Source organism: Micromys minutus (assembly GCF_963924665.1).
Source record: "Micromys minutus genome assembly, chromosome: 8".
NCBI lineage: Eukaryota > Metazoa > Chordata > Mammalia > Rodentia > Muridae > Micromys > Micromys minutus.
In genome coordinates this window covers 23,126,706-23,150,866 of record NC_137977.1, presented here as the reverse complement: position 1 = coordinate 23,150,866, position 24,161 = coordinate 23,126,706, and the positions used below count along the sequence as shown (strand labels likewise).

The following is a 24,161-nucleotide window of genomic DNA, read 5'->3' as shown; positions in this document are numbered from 1 at the left end:
ATTTAGCACTTTGAGGTTGTAAAAATAAACTCACTTGAGAACAAAGTTCACTCATGGCAAAATACCAAATGGGAGTTTTATCAAGGCTAGCCATTGTCTTTTAAAATCTTTATTATTTCTTTTGTTTGCTTTTCCTTAGATGGCCTAAGATGGGTGATCTTTTCTGAGTAATTTTTTACTATGGATGAGAATGTTCTCTTTACTCTTCCATGGATAGATCTGCATAGTATATGAACTGCCAGAGAAAGTAGCCATGCCATTGTACTGGGCAGGACACGAGTAGCAGGCAAGAACTGCCTCCTTCCTGGCCTGGTTCAGCAGAGCCGAAGCTTTGCCTTGAGTGAGCATTTTTTTTCTATGACCTTGAGCAGGATAACAGAGTGGACAGTTTCCTGGGCTTTAGGGCGGTGTAGTATTTATTTCCTCCTGAGAGGTTGCATGATGTGGATATAGCTTAGCACAGGGCCTGCAACACAATGAATACCGGATTCCTGGTGAAACCCAAGTTTGAACAGCATCACAAAGAGATGGCTAAGTGATTAGGGTTATACATTGTTCCTCCAGAGAGCCTGAGTTCTAGTTCTGTTGGGTGGTTCACGACTGCCTGTGCTCCAGGTCCAGGGAATCTACCGCCCTCTTCTGGCCAACAAGGGTACTTGTACTCATGTGCACAGACACACACACACACACATACACACAACACACACACACACAAAATTTACAGTTAATAAAATCAAACCAAACAATGACAACAAAATCAAATTTCCGTGGCTCAAACCCTGAGTTCACCACTTCTCAGGTGTGATCCCTTGAGCAGTATCTCCTGGGCCTTAGATTCATGTCTCTATCAGTAGACTGACGTGCAGTGCCCCATGGGACCAGGTCCTGAGTAGTTAAAATTGAAGGGCACATTTTGTTAAGAGGAAAAGGTATTCTCTTGGTTCTGTACCTCCCAAAGACCTTTTTCTTTATTTTACCTCTAAGTTATTGGGGACTGGGACTGGAGAGATGGCTCCGTGGTTAAGAGTACTCGCTGTTCTGCAGAGGACTCTGGTTCAGTACCCAGCACCCATATAGTTCAACTCTAAAGGTGAGCCTAGTCTACAATCCAGGACAGCCAGGGTTACACAGAGAAACCCTGTCTTGAAAAACAAAAACAAAATCCATCAGGAGGAGATTGGTCTGGTGAAAAGGAGAGCCAGTCTGTTCTGGTGCACTGGTGTAGCTGTGCCTCTAAAGGAGCGGTGCAGACAGTCACAGAGGCCTCTTGCATAACCCTCCCACCTGCCAAAGAAGCCCTAGAAAGGAGCACTGAACACCGGGTGGGGCACAGGAGCCAAAACTTAACACTTGAGTGCAGCCCAATCCTCCACAAAGCCTCATGCCCGCAAGGTGATTGTGCCAAGGGGGGCCCTGGCTAGGAGCCCTGTGGGCACCCGCACCAAGGGTGAGTGAGAGCACATTGTTCTGCAGCCTGAGAGACCCACTGCCTGCCAAGCCACTGCCGGCCAGAGTCCAGGCCCTGCACTCTCATTGTACAGGGAGGTTGTCAAGCTTCCCCACCCCTCACCCTGGCGCCCTGCACTCCATCTGCACTTTGGGCCGCCTTGGTGTAAATAGAATCATTGTGAGCAGAAATGCCAGGCAGTGTTGATAGGAACTTATTCAGTAGCCCATGCCCATTGTTCTCCTGGCTGAGTGGTTAATCAGACAGGTGCATCTTGTTCCACAAAGAAAATCCAAACCTGTTAGCAAGGTGATTAAGAATGGAAGGCATGTAAATACAGAGAATGTCCAATAAAAAATATATAAAAATAAAAATGCCATTAAAAATGGAAGGCATATTTCAACATGATTAAAATAGCATTTTCAGAAGCACAGTCCTTTAAAAGCTGCCTGCTGTTGGAGACTTGGAGAAGCTACAAGCTCATGCACCATGTTACTGTGCAGCACGTGTGCATTTCCGGAGCTCCCCCTAGGGAGAAAGGGCTTCTGGGAGAATCAAAACTTAGAGCAACCACATGGAGTTGGGAAACACAGAAAGGATTATATTCCAGTTAAAAATAGAATAGTCTTCTCTAACATGAGGAGAAAATGAAATTTAGTCAAGGAAACAAGAGGCCAGTGGGCCAGTGGGCCAGGTGATTTGATTTTTGGAACAGCAGTTTGTGTTGGTAACCTCCACATGTGCTGAGGGGACAAAGAAAGCTGCCAGCCTGGCCTTCTATATATGCTCACCTACTAGAGCGGCCTGTGCCATGTGTGACTTAGGAGTCCACAGTGCTGAGGGAAGAATGCAGCAGCTGTCTTTGTTCAGATGACAGGAATAGGCGACTGGGCTCCAGTCCTTTCCACTGCCATCTGATCACTGGTAGCCAGGCTGTGGCAATCTCCTCTTTCTGCACATGTGCGAGCTTCCTAAGCCTGTGCCAAATGTTTGGTTGATAAGAACTAAGCCTAGTACTTTTATAACAGCACAGAGACTGTGGGGCTCTCAGGTCAAGACAGCCTTCACCCTCAGAACCTGGTGCAGGGCCCAGGGGGTACCTCCCAGGGAGAGTAGTAACCCTCGCCCGGCTGGAATAGAATAAAGTGGTAGCAAAATAAGGTCGCCTGAGTCCCAAAACACTGAAATGTACCAAGCGCTCAGCCTTTATGAACCAGCCCCTGCTGTGTCTGTCTTTCAGAATCGGAGCTGACCAACTTGGCGGGGTTGTACCGAGACGAGCGGCTGCGGCAGAAAGCAGAGTCACTGAAGCTGGAAAACTGTGCCAAGCTTTCCCAGCTCATCGGCCTCCGCAGGGCTGGCTGAGTGGCGGTGGCCCTGCTTGGGGCGGGGCTTCTTCCCGTTACTATTACATTGCAAATCCCATTTTATAATACAAGTTAGGAAATATGAGTACTCAACTATCTGCTAACTTTGTTGGGCAGAGAGCTGCAGCGGATGGAGACTTGTTTCCCTCTGGTCCTTCCCCAGGCCTGGCTCCCAGGGCAGGAACAGTTTGTTGAATGGTAAAGTTTGGACCCTGCTCCTCTGTGAATGTAGGTCAGGGCATCCCAGGGAAGACCCACATTTCTTCCTTCATCCCGTCTGCAGCAAAAGCCCACTACCTAGGCATGTCTAGGCTTAGCCAGTGCACTTCAGAGTGTTGGAGTTGTCTGCCAAGAATTATACCTCTCCCTGCTGTCTCCCCCAGTTCTCAGTTTTCCACTCCCCAAGGGCGGTATAGAGAAAGTGAACTAGTCAGCCGATGGTTCGTTGGTATCCAGATCTGTTGCATCAGGAGCATTAGCAAAGCTGCCTGATTTGAGGTTTCTTTTTCTTCTTTTTTGAGAGAAGGGCTTACTCTGAAGCCCAGATTGGCCCGGAACTCACTACATAGTCTAAGCTGGCCTGAGTCTGCTTGAGAGCTAGGATTTCAGCTGTGAGCCACCATAGCCAGTGAGGATCCTTTATTTTCTTAGTCTTCTCTTTCAGATGGTCTAAGAAGTTAAACCTGGTTGAGTAGGCAGGTGGTATGGCTGGGTATGGTGGCACACACCTTTAATCTTAGCACTCGGGAGGCAGAGGCAGGCCATTCTCTCTGAGTTCAAGGCCAGCCTGGATTACATAACAGTTCCAGACCAGCCAAAGTTACATGAGACCCTGCCTCAAAAAAATAACAATAATAAACAAAAACCTGTTGAGCTGTGAAACAATTTAGGGAACAGCTCAGCAGCAGGAAGCAGGGCTAAGCAAGGGAGAAGGTGAAATACAAGACTGTCAGCGTTTCACTGTAGGTTCCCTGGTCCATTTTGGAACTGGAGAATATTCTGTGTCTCTCCCTTTAAATTATTTAATATTCTAGGTTGTATGATGAACACAAGAATGCACAGAAGAGTGGTAGTCAAACCCAAGAGGAGGCTCAGGCAGAGAGACACAGGGAAGAGCCTGTCACCTGTCACTGTGGCATGGGGGGCTCACATTAGCCAGTAGTCATTTCACATTAGCGTCAGCAGCCATTTTGTTTGACTGAGTGCCCTACACATTTAGTATGAGATAGTGATGTAGTGCCTACTACAAAGCGAGGCCTTTTACCCACATGATGTTTTGTTTTAATTTTTTTAACCTATTCCTAACCATTTGTGATGCCGGTGCATTAGCCCTTTTATGAATCCGAACATTGATTGGCTAGAGAGGATGAACAGCCTGCTTAGGTCATATGATTAGGTGAGGAAATAGAATGTGTGAGTGGTCATACTATTTCTCCAGTGATTTTAGCCAGGTTGGCAAGGCAGATTTTCCCATCCTCCGGGACACCTCCGCCCCCAGCTCCATCCTTTCTATGGCAGCTCCCTCAGGACTGCTTTCCTGCTGGGCTTTTAGATGCAGGACCAGCGGAGAAGGCTCCTGCAGTTAGAGGAGCACCTGCTCTTCCAAAGGACTCAGGTCCAGTTCCCTGCACCCACTCCTGTTGCAGAGGACCTGACTCTTGTGGCCTCCACAGACACTGCATGCACCTGGTGCACGGACACACATGCAGGCAGAACACCCACATACATTTTTTAAAAAGCAGGACACTTGATTCAAATCCTTTAAAGGCAGAAAAGGCAACTTTTGAGAACTAAGTCAGTGATTGTGTAGGTTGTGTGGTTGGGCCTCCCTGTGTAGGGCAGTCAGACTTGAGTTCCTGAGCCTCCCAGATTATCATGAGACTGAATTTAAAAGGAGAAGCAGGTAACTGGTTTATACTCCATGCCTTTTTTTCCTTTTTAGGTAGGGTCTCGTATATCCCAGGCTGGCCTCAAAGTTTATATACAGCCAAAAAACCTTGAACTTCAGCTACTATTACTATGACTACCACTACTGCTTCTTCCTCTTCCTCCTCCTCTTCCTTCTCCTCTTCCTTCTCCTCCTCCTCTTCTTTCTCCTCTTCTTTTTCTTTTAGGGGAGGGGGTAGTTTTAGACAGTTGTTTGTTAATGTAGCACTGGCTGTCCTGAAACTCACACTATAGACCAGGCTGACCTTGAACTCAGAGATCAGCCTGCTTCTGTTTCCTGAGTGCTAGGATCAAAGACGACCACCACCATGCCTGGCCCTTTTTGTTAGTTATTTGTTTTTTGAAACATGGTTTTTCTGTGTAGCCTTGGCTATCTTGGAACTCACTTTGTAAATTAGGCTGGTCTTGAACTCACAGATCTTTCTGCCTCTGCCTTCTGAGTGCTGGATTCAGCGTATATGCCACCACATCCAGAGACTTTGAATTTCTGATCCTCCTGCTTCTACCTCCTGAATGCTAGAATCCGTCCTGGTTCAGGTGGTGCTGGAGAATGAACCCAAGGCTTTGTGCATGCTAGCCTCCGGAGCAACATCCCCAGACCTGTCTTCCTCATTTTTCAAGACTCTCTTTAACTTATGAGCAGCAGGGAGTTTATTTTGTAAAATGTGTCAGGCATGGTGGCATATCACTTTAAATCTAGCACTCAGAATGCAGAGGCAGACAATACTGGGAGTTCAAAGCCACCCTGCTCTACATAGAAATATCATAGTGAAGCCCTGTCTCAAAACATGCATTGTAAAATGTCCCCATGAACCAAACAAACTTAGGGAAAGTTCGTAGACATGAAAGCTTTCCTCTCACAGCCCCAGCCTCTGCTAGAAAATGGACTGTCATGAAACTGGCAACAGGGTAAAGCCCCTCCCTCTAGAAGACCTATCCTAGTTCTGTGGATTTCCTGGCACTCATGCGTTCTCTGTGAGGTGATAACCACAGGCAACGCCAACAGCTCCGTTAACTGTTGCACCTCTTGTCTGTTCTTACAGCCTGGTGGCACTGTTTTATTTATTACTGTGACTACAGGACTCATATCTTGTTTCCTTGCTTCAGTTGAAAGATAATTTGGCACTATCTAGAATAGTGTTAAACTCTTAATTCCTTGCTTAAAACTTAGACATGTTGTCTGTGTATTGGTTAAATGAGCTTTGTTCTCCTGCCTCCATCTTTTGGGAGATTTCCTGGCAGTGGACGTTCTTTGCTGCTGCTGTTCTTGCTGTCAGTGTGGCGCTCACAGCTTGAGACTACAGAATGGAGGCTGATGGGAGTGAGGCTCACACAGGCTGCCATTCAGATGAAGTGCTTTCTTTAGAGAGAGAAGCCTTTTAGAAAAACCTTCTTGTAAGGAACAGTAGAGCTTGAAGGAGCTTGTTCGCCACTCAAGCCAGGAAAGTGTCTCCGCTTCATTGATCAGCTCCAGGCCTCACAGCTTGGGAGAAGAGACCGGTAAGAAAATAGCATGGCTAAGCATGCTTATGGGACTGTTAGAGATGACAAGAAATGCCGAGCCCTGCTGGAGCCAGGGTCCAGCAGGCTGCTGAGCTGTGCGCCATTGTCATTTTCATCTTCACTCCTCAGAAATGGCGCTGCCAGCGGCACCATGGGAATCCCAGCAGGTTCCCGTTGCAGGTGACCCGCACAACCAACCCATTGTCTCTGCATGCGCTGCTCCTCACAGGAGCTGGCATTGGATCTGTGTGCACTTAAGGTGTTAGATTGGTGTCCGAATACATCTATTTTGGGAAAGGGCCAAGTGAATATACATCTTAACATTTGGGCCCGCACGGTTGATACCTTATGCAGTATCGCATAAATGTTGTATCCTGAGTACATTTGCAGGTGGAGAAGGGAGTGTGACCAGAGTAGGGAATGGCATGTGTGAAATTAGTTGGCAGTGAAAAATGCTGAAAACTCTGGTCACCTGACCCACGGCATCTGGAGTGTCTTTTAACAAAGTGAACATTAAACGATTTTACATAGAAAATGTGGCTTCATGGCTCCTCTTTGCTGGGGATAGCTTGTGGTTAGAACAGCATGTAACACTGGTGGCATGGTTTCTAGATTAGCTTGTTTGTTCTGTTTCAAGACAGGACTCCGCCTGCCTCTGCCGCCCAAGCTCCGCACCACCACCACCTGGACAGGGATTTTTTTTTTTAAGATTTATCTTTAATTTTTTTTTTACATATATGGGTGTTTTACCTACATGTATGTACACCATGTAGTGCTCTTCAAGAACAGAAAAGGGAGTCAGATGTGAGCCACCATGAGGGTGATGGAAACAGAACCTAGATTCTCTGGAAGAACAGCAAATGGGGTTTTGTTTGTTTTGTTTTGTTTAAGCATTTAAAATTGATATATATGTATATATATATATATGTATATATATATATATATATGTGTGTGTGTATATATATATATATATATATATATATATATATATATCTCAAAATTTCAGCAAGAAACAATTTAAAATGATAAGACTCGCAAACATTAACAGTGAAAATAAAATAGAATTCAATATATTTATTTACTTATTGGTTTCTTGAGACAGGGTTTCTCTGTGTAGGCTGGCCTCGAACTCACAGAGATCCACCTGCCTCTGCCTCTCAAGTGCTAGGATTATAGGTGTGAGCTACTAAGCCTGGCTTTTTTTTTTTTTAACTATTCATTTTATGTATTCGAATACACTGCCGCTGTCTTCAGACACACCAGAAGAGGGCATCAGATCCCATTACAGATGGTTGCGAGCCACCATGTGGTTGCTGGGAATTGAACTCAGGACCTCTGGAAGAGCAGTCAGTGCTCTAACCACTGAGCCATATCTCCAGCCCTAAGCCTGGCTTTTATAGCAGTTGTTATTGACTGTTTATAAATGTTTGTTGTGGGTTTCCTTAACCCAGATAGCTCCTAAATGATTGAGACTGGACTATTATATTTATTGATCAAGCTTTATGGGCACAACAACTGAACAGCATTACTCTGTTTTAATCCTCTAAACTAATCTGGTGACCTCCCAGTCAGAATCCCAGTGACACTTGCATTTAGTACTGATGTGGCTCCCTGAGCTCCAGGTGTTTTCTCCTGGAGTCACTTCCTCTTCCTTTTCCCCTTCCCCTGGCTAGGAGGAAGTCTTCCCTGCTCAGTTACTGGCTGATCAGCCTCTTTATTGACCAATCAGAGAACAATTGGGGAGCAATGTTTTGCACCCATGTATGGGGCACAGAAATCAGCATTTGAATAATACAAGGATAATCTTTCACACAATGCCATTATGCCTACAGGTAATTTTTTTTTTTTTTTTTTTTTTTTTTTTTTTTTTTTTTTTTTTTTTTGAGGGAGGGTTTCTCTGTGTAGCCTTGGCTCCCTGGAACTCATTTTGTAGATCAGGTTGATCTTCAACTCAGAGATCCCCTTGCCTCTCCCCTCTGAATACTGGGATTAAAGGCATTTACTACCAACTTTCATTATAGCAATTCTTTTTTTGTTGATGTTTGTTTTAAAGATTTATTTTTATGTCATCGCGTAACAGATCCTCTACAGAATTGGAGTTGCAGACAGTTGTGAGCTGTCCTGTGGGCACTGGGAATTGAACTCATGTGCACTGGGAAATCCAGGGAGTGGCTCTTGGCCATTGAGTCATTTCCCCAGTGCAGCAATTCTTTAAGAGAGGTCTGGGAGTGTTGGAGAGATGGTTCAGCAGTCACACATGTATACTGTTCTTGCAAAGGTCCCAATTTGGGTTCCTAGCACTCACATTGGGTGGCTCACTGTCACCTGTAACTGAGACTGAAGGTGTGTGCCACCATCACCCAGCAAAAGCTCACATTTTAAAAAAGAAAAACTCATAATCCAGCAACAGTGGACAATGAGTGCAAATTTTAATTATAAGAGTGTAAAGGAAGTGTTTGAAATTGCAGTCATTTAATAACGCATACAATTATGAAAAATAGATCTGATCTTAAAACATCATTAAAGGGGGGCTGGAGAGATGGCTCAGAGGTTAAGAGCACTGACTGCTCTTCCAAAAGTCCTGAATTCAATTCCCAGCAACTACATGGTGGCTCATAACCATCTGTAATGTGATCTGATGCCCTCTTCTGGTGTGTCTGAAAACAGCTACAGTGTACTCACATTAAATAAATAAATAAATACATCTTAAAATAAACAAAAAAAAAACCCCATCATTTTATAAAAAAACCCTTAAGTTGGACAGCTTGTTATAGGAGGTAAAACATGTCTACAGAAGAACCTGTTGATAAAATCAGTTTCTATCCTGCAATGACTGTATTAAATCAACATGACGTCCTGAAGCTGATGGTAGGAGCAACCTAACCCTCATTTTTCTGCACTGAAAAAGACAGTATGGGGATGGTGCTGGGGGATTGGGGGCAGCAGAGGGGAATGAACCCACAGTGTGTGACTTTAACTGAACCAGTAACTTCCATTAGGGATGCTGTCAGATAGCAATGGCAGCATGCCACTGTTAATCTAGATCAAGACTAGAATTAGCATCAGAAACAGTGTTACCCAGCTCTTTTCTGGCTTTGTTCCACATGGCCCATATTTAACAAAGTTTTGATTTTAACAATATCATTCATGGTATTTAATATTTACATAGTCCAACTTGTAAGATCTTCTTTTTGGACCAACATGCATGTGAGACTTAATTCAGCAGAGTCTGAGAACTTGCCTGTGGGGTCAGTGAATAAATGATACCTATGCCAGAGCGCCCAGAGCAAACGCCTAGAGCATGATTCTCAACTTGTGAGTCACAACACCTTTGGGAGTCATAAATCAGATATCCTGCTTATCAGATATGATTCATGAGTAGCAAAATTACAGTTATGAAGTATCAGAGAAAATTTTATTTTGGGGGGTACCACAACATAAGGAACTATATTGAAGGGTCCCAGCATTAGGAAAGTTAAGAGCCACTGTCTTGATTAGTTTCCACTTTGCCTTGGTATCCCTAGTGCCAGGACCACAAGTGTGTGCTATCCCACCCTGAAAATCTTAGCTTTTACCTCCAAAACATCCCAAAGCTCTCTTCTGGTACCATTAGATGCACACTCCCAACTACCATCCACTTACACAGCAGTGGCTTTACCCTCTTGCCTACGTTATTTCAGTAGCTTGGTTTTGTCCCCAGCACTAAAATCATCCAAGTTCTAATCATAGCTGTCTTAGTTAGTGTTTTACTGCTGTGAAGGCACACCATGACCAGAGCAGCTCTTACGAGGACAATATTAAATTGGGGCTGGCTCACAGGTTCAGAAGTGCAGTCCAGTATCATCAAGGCAGGAGCATGGCAGCACCAGGCAGGCCTGGCGCAGGAGGAGCTGAGAGTTCAGCATCTTTGCTGAAGGCACACAGGAGAAGACTGGCTTCTAGGCAGTGAGAATGAGAACCTTAAAGCCCACGCCACAGTGACACTCTCTTCGACAAGGCCACACCTCCTAATAGTACCATTCCCCGGGCCAAGCACATTCAAACCACCACAGTTTCGTTTTAAAGATATTTTTGTGTTTTGAGATGGGATTTCTCTGTGTAGCTGTGGCTGTCCTGGAACTTACTCTGTAGAACAGGCTGTCTCAGAATCACTGGTAACTGGTAGATTGTTGCTAGGAGCAGGCTGAGGACCATCAGTCCCAGTTTCTCCACAGTGGCTGCTTGAGCTTTCTCATAGCCCAGTGGTTGGATGAGAGAAATCCCCTAGAGTGACAGTACCGGGAGCCACCTGTGTCTGACTGCCTTTTTTTTTGGGGGGGGGGGAGTGCAGCATGTTATGTGTACATGTGTGTCCAGTGCTGGGAGTTTGAACTCTGGCTGAGGTTACAAACATCATAATAATCATCTGAAAATGGATTTTTTGTTTGGTTTGCTTGATTGGCTTGGGTTTTTGTATTATGAAAGAGGATCTCACTATGTAGGCCTCACTGGCCTGGAACTTCACATGTACACCAGGCTGGCCTCAAACTCAGAGATCTGCCAGAATTAAAGGTATGCATCACCACTAGCCAGACAAAACCTCTTGCTATAAATAGTCTTGGTCGAAGTGTTTTTATTACATCAATTTAAAAAAAGTAACTGCTTACATTGACTATGGATGCAATGTGACCAGCTTGCTTCAGGCTTTTGCTACCATGCTTCCCCTGCCATGATGAACTGTACTTCCAGAGTGGGTCAAAATAAGCCCTCCCTCCCTCTCTGTCCTCCCTCCATCCCTCCCTCCTTCCCTCCCTCTCTGTCCTCCCTCCATCCCTCCCTCCTTCCCTCCCCACTCCCTCCATCCCTCCCTCCCCCTCCCTCCTTCCTTCCCTCCCTCCTTCCCCTTCCTCCCTCCCTCCCTCCTTCCTTCCCTCCCTCCTTCCCCTTCCTCCCTCCCTCCCTCTCTTTCTCCCTCCCTCCCTCCCTCCCTCCCTCTCTTTCTCCCTCCCTCCCTCCCTTTCTTTCTCCCTCCTTTCCTCTCTTCTTCCCTCAAGCTGCTTTTGTTAAGAACTTTGTCACAGCAGCAGGACAAGTGACTAATGGCTGCCTCCTCTCCCAGGCAGAAGCTCAAAACCAAAGTGTCACACCACACTGAGTCACTGAGCCTAGAGCCCAGAATGCCTCCTGACAAAGACTCTGTGAGGATGGCTGTCAAGGGTGACCAGCCTTCATGTTCATGTTGGATGCAAGGTTCTCTCCTTGTGACCTCCCCCTGTCACCAGGGACACTAGAGCCTCCTGCCCTTCAGGGCATTGTCCCAAATACATGTGAGGAAGCCTGTTCAGACTTATTGTGTGAATACTGGGTGGCAAGGACATGAAGTAACATGAAAGATCTGAGGAACTGGAACAGACCACAGTTCATGGAGGAATACTAAGGATCACTACCCTGGGGGACTCTGCAGCTTCATCTGGAGTAACTCATGTGAACATCCTCATTTACTAGTCAAGGTCTATACAAGAAGTCCTGTGCTGAGGCCATGAACTTCAGGGCCCCTTAGGCACATGCTATCCATTGCAGAAACCACTGGTTACGTGTAGCTATTAAAAACGTGGGCTGAGGGTGTAGCATATTGCTTTCTTAAAATGAAAATTATAACTCAAGTTTTAAAAAAATTAAAACTTTAATAAAAATCTTAGCAGGAGGCTGAAGAGAGAGTTCAGTGGTTACCAGAATGCGTTGCTCTTCCAGAGGACCAGAGTTCAATTCCCAGCAGCTGACCTCTAACTCTAGCTGTAGTCCCTGAGTGGTGCACCACAAAAAAGCTGCTGCACCAGAAAAGCTGTAAACGCAGGGGCAGCCTACAGCCACCTTTGTAAAATGCCCCGTAGGGGCTATCCAAAATGGTGGTGCCTGTCAAAATGGCAACTCCTCTGCCTACAGCTGTCACCAGAGCTGCAGGAGCTGTCCACCGTGAAAGTGCCTCTTCTCTACCCTCCCCACTCCCCATACACACAGCAGCCCTACAGAGATGGCACCTCAGCAAAAGCCAGCTGCAGCTGTGAAGGACTTCCCACCCTAACCCTTGGGCTTGATTCAGGGAAAAGGGGATGAAAAAAAGCCACCAATTGCTGAGCTTTCCACAAAAAAATTCACTAATCCTCGAGTCCCCCCAAGCTCAGGAATTGAAATCCTCACTCTGGATATCTGCCCTGAGGTCTCTGTCCTCTAGAAATTCCATATAAGCGTTGTTCCTTTGTCCAGTTCCTTGCTGTCCACTCCCTGAATTCCTCCCCCAGCCCCTCCTCCTGGATTCTTCCCTTCAATAAATCTCCTTTATGAGATTTACTGCCTGGAGTGACACTTAGCTTTGGAAGAAGCTGAGAAGAAAGTCAGCAAAGAAAAGAAGAATCAGGGCTGAGGCTCCTGAGCTCCTCAGCTCAGCTGGGGCTACCCTCCCCTGGGAGCTGCACTGCCTGTCCTGAGGAGACAACCTCAGAGTTGTGAGGTTCCTGAGCTCCTGAGCCTCAAGGTACTCTCTTCCCTTGGGACACTGTCCCATCTTGGAGCTGTGTGGTTCCTGGGCATCTGAATCTCAGTATACTGTTCCATCTGAGCAGAAACCAGCTCCAGAGGATCCAACTCCTCTGGCCTCTATGGGCACCTATACACATAATGCACACACACACACACACACACACACACACACACACACACACACACACTGCACATACACACACACAACACACATTTTTAAAAAATTAAGTCCTTAGGCACAAAGCTGAAGAGATATATCATCATTTAAGAGTACTTGCTCAGACTGGAGAGATGGCTCAGCAATTAAGAGCACTGACTGCTCTTTCAGAGGTCTTGAGTTCAATTCCCAGCAACCACATGGTGGCTCACAACCATCTGTAATGGGATCTGATGCCCTCTTCTGGTGTGTCTGAAGACAGCTCAGTGTATTCATATACATAAAACAAAAATGGGATTCAATGCCCTCTTCTGGTGTGTCTGAAGATAGCTACAGTGTACTCACATAAAACAAATAAATCCTTTTTTAAAAAATAAAAAGAACACCTGCTCTTGCAGAAGCCCCAGATTTAGTTCCCAGTACCCGAAAAGTGGTTCACAATCATTTATAACTTCAGTTCCCAGAAATATGAGGCCCTACTTCTGACTCCTGTAGGCACTGAGTGATAAGTTATCTGATGAAAGGAGTCAGTTCAAGCCAAATTAAATGACAAAGGCAGGTTTGTTGGGGGCAGCTCTTGGGTGAATTCAGTAGCCACACACCACACAGTGAAGTTGCCATGCAGAGGGAGACAGAGGAGAATAAAAGGAAAAGAAAGAACCAATGCACAGAAAGAAGAGAGATGTGGGGTGGTGGGGCAAATGTCTGGGTTATATAGTGAAGAGCCATTGAGTGAGAGGAAGCCCAGCCCCTGGGCTGGAAAGTTCAGCATAGAGGGTGGGATATGCCAGTGATGCCCTGTAACAGGTAGGAACTGAGAGATGCTGGGAGAACCTGGAGGCCAGATCCACTTTGGTATATTAAATATGCACCTCAGCTACATGTAACGTCCCAGCATTTTGTTGATAATGAAGAAAGGGCAGCATAATTGCCTATGGCTACTTCCTGCTGACACTGAGGTGTTGTTATTGAGGTGTCTAAAACTGGACTGTTGGCCAGGTCTTCGAAGAGCAGGCTGCTGTCTAACCTCTGCAGGACCTCTGGGGCTAGGGATGTGAAGGCCCAGCCAAAGCAGTTTGTAAGTCTGGACCAGAGCACCTGTGGGTAACTGCTTCAGAGTTGTCCTGGATACAGGTATTGAGTAAACACCTGCATCTAGCAGGATGCTGGAAGAGATATATGTGTTTAGGGCAAAAAACAAAGTTAAGGGGTTTAAGGAGAATTTTCTTTCTTGGCTGTACATTTGAAAATTTTAGATCTTGGTGGAGGTGGGGCTAGAAGCCATAATGGGACAATCTAATAACTAGCAGGTGATCATCCTGAGATGGCTTCCTTTGGATTATTATATAATCTGCCATAGATTTGCCCTTATAAATCAAGGCTGTAAGGGAATTCATTTTAGGTTAGGATTCCTGATATTAATATGCTTTTTTGTTATTATTAAACATATATAACAATCATTATTTTCCCACCCCTTTGGAGCAGATCTCTACTGATCTAAGAAGATGTACTGTCTTGTAGTGATGCTATATAAGATGACTTCTTAAGTCTTTATGATGATCCTGTAAGAATTCCTAAAATTATGCCAGTGATTATTAAGCTCTTTTATAGTGGGACTGCTATTAGGTCCTTTTCTGATAGTCAAAACTGCAATGAAAACTCTGCCAATTTTTCTTAGTAACCAGACTTTCTCCTACTCAGAGCACATTTCAAGAGGTTGTAAAACAATTAACCAAAGGTCATAAATAGGGAACTAACAATTTATTAGGTGGTAGGACAGAGGACAAAATATTGACTGGGTTTATCTATACAAAACTTTATTAATAACTTAGGTTATGTTTTTTAACCTTCAGTGAATCTGTGGAGCTATGACAGGGATGGATGTTTAGCCAGATAATTACTTCTAATGGATATTCATGGAAACATTCACTGTTGTAAACTTCTATTTCAGTTTATGATTTGATATTTTTGTGTGTGAACTTGTGAGGAACTTTGTAACATGTGATCATGTATTCTGAAAGATGTATAAGTACTGAAGACAAAGATAAGAGAGAGGAATTTTTTCCCTTCTTCCCTCTCCCCTCAGGAACTTTCCGCTTTTTCACATTGATAGCTTTCATAGGAAACTTTTTACAACTTAGTACTAAACATTATAATCACTTTTTTAAGTGTCCCTTTTTCTTCCAGTTTCCAACTAGTAGGCTGAAAGTTCCTTGCCCAGCAGTTCCTACTGAGATAGTACAAAGGCTATTTACTTAATCCCTTGCTGTTTTAGGAAGAGGTGCTAAGTACCAGAAACTGCATTTTCTGGCCTCAGAAGAACACAGAAGGCAAGATCAGCTACAGTAGCAAAGTAACTTAGATAAGTAAACTTTCTATTGTACAGCAACCCTAAATATCTCATCAGACCAAATCTTACCGTCAGCTGACACTTTCTCCCCTCCTCCCTCTGCTGCCTCAAGAAGAACCAACAAAATAGAAGACCTCCACCCCCCCCCACCCCCACTCCCCCCACCCCCCCCCCCCCCGCCCCGCACTGGGGCTGGCTCCCAGCAGGGTGGATGTCCCAGAACTGGGAAAGGAGACTAGATCCCCTCCTCAGGAATAAGGCAGTTGGGGGAGGGAAACAAGCAGTTGACAATGCTCTTATCTGGAGTCCATTTGATTTGTGAGAGGTGGACCTAAGTAGATACCCTGAAGCTTAGAAGAATCTTTTGAGTTTATCAAATGAGACAAATTTTAGAGGTTCTACTATGTAACTCTGGCAGTCCTGGAACTCACAAATGGCTGGGATTAAAGGCATCTGCCACCATGCCTGGCTTATTTTTACAAAGGTTTGGTTTTTATTCTTTGGTTTGGTTTGGTTTTGTAGACAAGGTCCCTTAAGCTCATACTAACCTTAAACTTGCTATGTATACAAAAATGACTGAGTTTCTTTTCTGCCTCTACCTCTGAAGTGCTGGGATCTGATTGGAAACCAAGATTTTGTGTATGCTAAGCAAGAACTTTGCTTGTTTGTTTTTGTGGGTTTTGAGGCAGAGCTTTTTAGTCGGCCAGGCTGGCCTTGAATTCACAATCCTCCAGCCTCCTGAACGCTGAAGGTACCAGCCTAAGCTATCATATTCTGACATTTGTTGCTCCATTGTTGGAGGATGAAATCCAGCCTGGCTCTACTCACTGAACCACACGCCCAGGCCTCAAGGGGCTTTCTAATAGCCAGGCCTTGGCCTTGCTAACAGAGGAAGTCCCCGCCCCGGTTGCTAGGGTGCTCTGTGGCGTCGCACTCTCATTGGCCGTCGACGGTGAGGCACGCAGCGGGAGGCCATTTCCAACGAGCTGGCTGGGGGCAAAAGATGGCGACGCCCCTTGGGTGGTCGCAGGGGGGCTCTGGGTCTGTGTGTCTCGCCTTTGATCAACTGCGGGACGTGATTGAATCGCAGGAGGAACTGATCCACCAGCTGAGGAACGTGGTATGCAGCCAGAGCTCGGTGAAAGGCCGCGCAGGACGCCTCTCCGGTGGGGGCGGGGCCAGGCCATCTGTGGATGTAGGGGGCGTGGCTAGTATACAACGTGGAGGGCGTCATCCCGGAGGCGGGGCTCACCTAGCTGCCAGGGGTGGAACCAAGAAGAGCAGGGTGCTTTCCTGAACTTTACCAAATTGGGCAGCATTCCCCATTCTGCCTAGTTGCTGAAGGGACTGGTAGATACTCAGTGAACTTAAGTGTCTCCACGTTTAGCGGTAGGTAAGGACCTCACCGACTCCCTAAACAACTGCGCCCAGAAACCAGATTTTTCCTTAAGCCGCACTCCTCTCCAGTGTCAAATGCAGTGCCTTTCACGGTGCTGATTTAAGGGACTCCAAAGTTTTCTGTGCCCTTTTGTTTCCAACCTCAGTTAGTGGGTGCCATACACTGGCGTCAAAGGTTACCTCGGTGCTGGCCAGCTTGGAGCTCACGGGGTTTTGTTGTTGGTAACAATGTTGAGATGTGTCTATCTTAAAAAACAAAAACAAAAAAATAAACCAAACAAACCAAAACACAAACAAACAAACAAAACACAGGCTTCAGGTCTGTTTTTCACTCTAGTAATTTTTTGACAGTGTCTTCCCTTGTGTGCAGTTAGATTTGAGGGGGATTGTGAGAGGCATACTCTTATTTCAACGCAGTGTAATCTGCCAAGGGTGCTGAATTACCTTGATTCCCAGAGGGTCCTTAGATCTTTCTCTTGGCAGCTGACTCCTACGACCTGGAGCACTTCTTCTCTACTCATCCTATTTAGCAAGTCAGATCTCAGGATTAATGTTATTTTCTCTGAGAGCAGTTACTAAAGCTGGCCACAGAGGTCCCTCTGTGTACCACAGCCCCGGGTACTTTTGCCTAGGACTTACAGTGTACAGTGCAGGATTTGGGCAAGTTGTGAGGCAAGTTGCTCCTTGTAAGCAGCACTTAGAGCCAGGCCTCAGTAAATCTGTGAGACTAAATTCTCCTGTCCTAAGGCCTGTCAAGACCTGGGTACCTTGGACATGGTCCCATTCCCCATCCTTGGTATTCCTGGTCCTTGGAGGGCATCCCATCCCATCCCAGCCCCAGTCCCTTCCTGAGCCAGGCTCTGTTGCAGATGGTTCTCCAGGATGAAAATTTTGTCAGTAAAGAAGAGTTCCAGGAAATAGAGAAGAAACTGGTGGTGAGTAACGGCCTCTGCAAACTCCCCCTCCCACTTCCCCAGATCCCTGGGGCTGGGCAGAATCCTTGAGTCTTAGCCTGTCAGAACGTCTAGCCCTCCTAGTGACTCCCTGCACCCTGGCTTCACCATGCACCTCTGAAAGGGTGGGGGGTAGTTTAAGGAATCCTAAGAGACCCAAGATGGATAAAGAGAGTCACCATCTCCCTTGCAGGATGAGAAAGCTGCTCATGCCAAAACCAAAGCCCTCCTGGCCAAGGAAGAAGAGAAGTTGCAGTTTGCCCTGGGAGAGGTGGAGGTGCTGTCTAAGCAGCTGGAGAAAGAGAAAATGGCCTTTGAAAAAGCGTGAGTGAGTGGGCCTCAGGAAGGGGCTCTGAGCCTGGGGGCTCATGTGCCTACTGCCTGCCCACCCTTTCATTTTACCTCTCCTTCCCAGGCTCTCCAGTGTCAAGAGCAGAGTTCTGCAGGAGTCTAGCAAGAAGGACCAGCTCATCACCAAGTGCAATGGTAGGCAGGAGGCCCGTGCTGCCCCCCAAGTTAACAAACACGGGCTCTTTCCCAACAGCTCAAAAGCAGGGCTCTACCCCAACTTCTGCTCCCGGCTGAGGATACAGGCAAGTCCAAGCCGGTCACACCTTCGAAAGTGCCTTCAGGGATCAGGCAGGCCACGGAAATGACGGACGTGATCAGTGTGCGGTACTCTTCACAGCCATAAAGGAACGGGCTCGCTCCCATTTTTCCTGAAACATACAACCTTCTTAGTCCACCTTTTTTTTTTATCCCATTTTTGATAAGTGTTAGTAACAGTGTGCCCTGTTTATAACCTTGCTTCAAGAAGAGCCGTAGAGCAAGCACAATCCTACTGGGCATCTTAAGACTCAGGATCAAGGGACTCCACAGGAAAAGGAGACTGAGGTTAACAGAGCCATGCCCCTCCCCTGGGAATAGAGCCTAGTATTGCCGAATCTTAAAAGAAAAAAAATCTAGAAGCCAGATGTTGTGGCACATGCTTCTAATTCCAGCATTCAGGAGGTAGAGGCAGGAGGATTGGGAGTTTGAGGCCATTGTGGACTGTGTAAGACTTTGTCTCAAAAACAAAAAACAACAACAACCAAAAAAAAAAAAAAAAACTTTAGTGGAAACTTCTGACTTGTTAGTGTAGGCAGCTAATTTAGGCAGTTTAGAAGTATTCAATGAGTAAAATATGTTTGGGCCACCAGATTTCAACTCCACTGTGTGTGCCTTTGGTCCCTTCTGCTTCTGTGGAACACTCTGAGCTCAGTGCACAGCTACCTAATATTCTAACCTTCAAGGACACCTTTCATTTCAGAGGCTGCTAAACTCTTATTACTTACCTAAGAAGTAGCTATGAATTCTATACACGACATCTGTTTCTTCACTATAGTAGATATCAAATAGGTTGAAAACTAACCTGAGCCCAAGAGAACTAAGATTCCTCCTCCTGAGGTTCCCACTTGGGGCCCTGGGCAGCTTTTACCCACCCTCAGCCTCTGTCACTCCTGGTGAGTACTCCCTGAGAAGTGCCAATGGGCTGGTCTCTTGATCAGGCTGACAGTCATCCTGGGTGTCTGAGCAAGGCTTTCTGAAGCCTAACTGGTAGTCACTCTCTTATATCCAGTGTCCCTCTACCCCTGGGTCCTATCTACCTTTGTACTTTTCCCATCTGGAGAACCCAGAGAGCTGAAGTTATATCCTGGTATAACCAGAGACACCTTAATAGAGCATCTCCTTCTGCCAAAATCAGCCCAGGCCCTAGGCTTGTGTTATGGGGTCAGGGTCTGGATGCGTCCCCCATAAAATATTCTGTACCTTTCCAGTAGACCATAAGCCCTCACCTAAGCCAGTGTGGTGGTATGAACCTCACTCTAATCAATACTTTTTTGCCTGGTTCTTTGTGATTTCAGGAATTTTTTGGCTTTTAATTTAGTTTTTATTTTGTTGTTGTTGTTACTGTTTGTTTTGAGACAGGCTTTCTCTGAATAGCCCTGCCTGTCCAAGAACTTTCTCTATAAACCAGGCTGGCCTCAAACTCAACAGAGGTCCACCTGCCTTGGCCTCCTGAGTGCTGAAATTAAGGGCATTTGCCACCCCTACCCAGTTCAATTCAATTCTGTATTTTTTTTTCACATAGCTACTTTCTCTACCCCTCCCCTTTTGAGACAGGTTTTCTCTGTGTAGTCCTGTCTATCCTGAAGCTCTGTGTGTAGACCAAGCTGGCCTTGAACTCACAGAGATCCCCTGCTTCTAAATACTGGAGTTAACAGGTCTGTGTCACTGTGCCCAGTTAGTCACACAGATTTCTAGTTCTCTTTGTCAGAGAGTTTAGATACAATTAATCTAAATTATGCAGACGGCTTAATTAAGCGGCCCAGTACCATCATGCAGTGGGCTCCCTCCTGTCTCCAGCCTTCTCCAATGGCTTCTTCCTCTTCTCTACATTTTGCCTCTAGGACCAGATTTCACCTGAACTAAGTGCACCAACACTTCTGCATGGCCAGAGCTTGTGTTGTAGTTACCTCTTCTCCCTCCCCCTCTCCCTTGCTTGTATGTGTCTGTGTATGCAAGGTCCAAAGGTCAGAGATAGGGGATGCCCTCAAGTTCTCTACACTTTATTTTATGTATGTGAGTGTCTTACCTGCAGGTATGTGTATGTCTGCACTCCGTGCATGATTGGTGCCCACAGATCCCAGAAGGCAGCTGATACCCTCTGATATGCTGGTAGCAGATTTGCAGACAGTTGTGAGCTGCCATGTAGGTGATGGAACGTGACCCAGAGTCCTCTGCAAAAGCAACAAGTGCTTTTAAACACTAAGCCAAGTCTTCACCTACCTGACATTTTTTTAAAGCAGTGGTTTTATATTATAGTTGTGTGTGCGTGTATGTGTGTGTCTATGTGTGTGCATCCTACAGTATACGTGTGGAAGTGGAAGGAAAATTTAACCTTCACTTTCTCCATCCACTGTGGGTCCTGGAGATTGAACTCAGGTCCTCTGAATTGGCAGCAAGCACTTTTAAACCTGCTAAGCCCACTGGCCCTCTGCCTTATTTCTTGTGACAAGGTCTCACACTGAACCTGGAATTTGCCAGTTTTGACTAGACTGACTGGCTAGTAAACCCCAAGGACCCACTGCTTTTGCCCCGAGTGCTGAGATTATGCCATGTGCCACTATACCTAACATTTTCCTTCCCTTATTTTTCTCTTTAATGGTGCTAGGAATTGAACCCAGGGTGTTGCAAGCTCAGCATAGGCATGCTCAACGGTTCTGTGCAGCTATCCTTTTAATCAGAGCGTCTTTTTTTCTCTCTCCCTGTGTGATCAAAATTGTCCAGGGCTCCATGAATGACAAGTTATATAAATGCTCTTGGATCCGTATAGACTCCTTGAATTTTAACCTGAGACACAAAACTCCTTGTCTCTAATATGTGCTTGGTTAGGAAGGAGGCTTTTCCATCACTGTCCTACTGGGTCCTCTCCATGCTACTGTGGAACAGGGACTATTTACAAATGAGGAACCAGGTCTGAAAACACAGCCAGCCCAGCTCACTAATGGGGCCTCATCAACATGCACCTTCCTCCAGTGCAGCCATCCATCCTTCTATCCTTCTCTGACCGCTTCATCTTCTGTCTGTTGTTTTTATTTCTTCTCTCCTTCAGTGCGGGAAGTCAGACTCAAAAGCTTCACAGATGCTAGGCAAGTGTTCTAGTAATGAGCCACACCAGCAGTCTTCAACTCAGCATTTATTTATTTATTCGTTCATTCATTCATTCATTAATTCATTCATTCATTCTGTTGAGATCGGGGTCTCAGGTAGCCCAAACTGTCCTTGAACTTGGTAAGATGACCTTGGACTTCCCATATTCTTTTTTTTTTTTAAAGATTTATTATATATACACGTACATTGTAGCTATCTTCAGACACACCAATCAGATCCCATTACCGATGGTTGTGAGCCACCATGTGGTTGCTGGGAATTGAACTCAGGATCTCTGGAAGAGCAGTCAGTGCTCTTAACCACTGAGCCATCTATCCAGCCCCAACTTCCTATATTCTTACCTCTGCCTTCCAAGTGCTGGGATTAGTAACACATGCCACCACCCTCATTTAGTTTGAGTTTTGTTTTGTTTTGAAGATTTATTTTATGTGTGTGACTGTTTTGCCTGCATACATGTATGTATGCCATGTGTGTGCCTGGAGCCTATGAAAGACAGAATGGGTGCCAGATCCCCATGAACTAGAGTTAACAGATTTATGAACAATACCATAGGATGCTGGGAACCAATTCAGGGTCCCCTGGAAGAGCAGTCAGTGCTCTTAACTGCTGAGCCATCTGTCCAGCCTCTAGTTCCCAAGTCCTGACTCCTTTTGAGAAGCACATGTCTGGAGTAGTCAAGGACCTCATCATATTCCTCCAGAGGCCCTGCATAGCACAAGGCTGGGCATCAGTCTGCCCTTGATAGGCCTGGTTTAAATGAGGTGGTCAAACTTGATATTTCGAAGCCCAAAGCCCTTAGGGACATCTTGTTCATTCTCCCAGTACACAGCTCTCTGAGCCAGGCTCTGTTTTAGGTCTTAAGGTTAATAGTGACCAAGGCCATACATAGTCCCTGTCCCCATGAATCTTATGACCTGGTTGTAGAAAGGGCCAGCAATAATGGATGAGACACTTTAGACAAAAAGCACATAATAAAAAAGGAACAGGGAATGTGAATAGGAAGTATGATGAGGGGCCGCAATTTCTGGACCACTTGGTCTAACCATGGAAGTATAAAGACCCGGGGGCCAGCCTTGGTAGGATTCTCTGCTTTTCTCCTAGGATTTTTGCCCATCCTCATCTGGATGAGGTTCATAATACAGTGGCAAAGTTACTGACAGAATTATTGTCCCTACTCAGGAGACCCCAAAAATTTGCTGATGTGGCAGGATCCTGTGGTGAACACCCATAAGCCTAGCTACTCGGGAAGCTGAGGCAGGAGGACCAAAGGTTTATTAAGGTCTAGCAGGATCACAGAGTGAGTTTAAGGCTAGTCTGGTCAACGTAATGAGCCTCTGCTTTAAAACCAAGTAGAAAGTGGAGACAGGTGTGGTGGCGCAGTTGGGAGAAAGCTGAGGCAGGTGGATCTCTGGCAGTTGAGGCCAGCCTGGTCTACATGGCAAGTTCCAGAACCACCAGAGAGAGTTATTATGATAGATCCCGCCTTAAAATGAATAAATGATAAATAAATGAATGGAAAGAAAAAGAGGGCTGGGTATGGGGTTGGGGGGTGGCATGGTAGCATGCCTTCAATCCTAGCACTTGGGAGGCAAAGACAGGAGTTATCTCTGAGTTCAAGGCCAGTGTAGTCTACATTCTAGGACAGTCGGGGCTATGTAGAAAGAGCTTGGTGAGACCCCCAACCCCCAAATTAAGGATGGGGCACAGTGGTGGAGCTCTCACCTATCACATGTGAGGCCTTGGGTTCAGTCTCCAATACAGAAAAAACGAACTCATAACAGGCAGCTGTTCAAGAAGAACTCGTGGGCAGGGAGAGCAGAGTTTGAAGAGCCACACAAAGGACGACCTCGACTCAGGAGCCTGAGAGTGGGAACCACCCCCCCTCCCTGCCTCTCTCCCCCACAGAAATTGAATCCCACATTATAAAGCAAGAAGATATACTTAATGGCAAAGAGAATGAGATTAAGGAGTTGCAGCAAGTTATCAGCCAGCAGAAACAGATTTTCAGGTGAGGGGCGGGGCCAGGCTGGGGGTTGTTGCTGGAAGTGGGGGGCCTGACTTCCGGCCCCTACCCAGGCTGTCCAGCCTATGAGCAGCTGGCTCCATTGCAGGAATCATGTGTCTGACTTCCGGATCCAGAAGCAGCAGGAGACCTACATGGCCCAGGTGCTGGACCAGAAGCATAAGAAAGCCTCAGGAACACGTCGGGCCCGTAGCCGTCAGTGTTCCAGGGAAAAATAAAATGCTGGTTACTTTCCTGTTCTCTGGCTGTAATGCCCAACTGATACTCTACCTTCTCTGCCCTGGGGAGACCAGCTCTTCCCTTCCATCCCCGTGGGTCCCTCGTCCCTCTAAGAGCTCATGCTGTGTCTGTCTGCCTCTCATAGCAAATCAAGGCATCAGGGGCTTCATGGGAGTCAGGTCTAGGGACCACCACCACTGCATCTGCCTCTTAGCCTAGGAAGGAACAATGCTTAAGTCCTCAGCCCCTCCTGCTGCCCTCGTTTGGGATGGGGTAGAGCCAAAAGCAGTGAGTGGGAACTGGGTCTTTGTGGGTCCTTCTGGAACTGTGGGCCAGTAAGCACTGCCACTTGCTTTTGGTGATTAGTTTTTTTTTCCCTACAGACACAGCCCCAGTTAGCCCAAAACTTGAATAAAATGTGATTCTCTTAAAGTTAGCTATAGGGTTAGAGCAGAATGGAGTGTGTTTCTGTACCTGTGCTGTGTGTGTGTGTGTGTGTGTGTGTGTGTACACTCATGTTAGCCCTGACCAGAGAATTCAAATATTGGATTCCAAGACCACAGTGAA

General features: G+C 46.1%; 2 protein-coding genes across 3 annotated transcripts in view; both read left to right on the top strand.

Moving 5' to 3' along the window:
• The window catches only part of DNAJC18 (DnaJ heat shock protein family (Hsp40) member C18), a 28,722-nt gene extending 21,930 nt beyond the window's left edge, over positions 1-6,792 (top strand). For both annotated transcript variants that reach the window (XM_080919955.1, XM_080919956.1), the window contains exon 8: positions 2,688-6,792. In XM_080919955.1, the coding sequence (XP_080776081.1) occupies positions 2,688-2,812 (125 nt within the window). In that variant the 3' untranslated portion in view covers positions 2,813-6,792. The remainder of the gene's footprint in view (positions 1-2,687) is intronic.
• Positions 6,793-16,284: 9,492 nt separating this feature from the next.
• On the top strand, positions 16,285-23,593 carry SPATA24 (spermatogenesis associated 24; the record flags this gene model as incomplete). Its single annotated transcript, XM_080920246.1, has 6 exons — positions 16,285-16,407; positions 17,555-17,620; positions 17,832-17,962; positions 18,054-18,124; positions 23,258-23,360; positions 23,464-23,593. Exons 1-6 carry the CDS (start codon positions 16,291-16,293, stop codon positions 23,591-23,593), a joined length of 618 nt encoding a protein of 205 aa, XP_080776372.1. The 5' UTR covers positions 16,285-16,290.
• Positions 23,594-24,161: the final 568 nt, after the last annotated feature.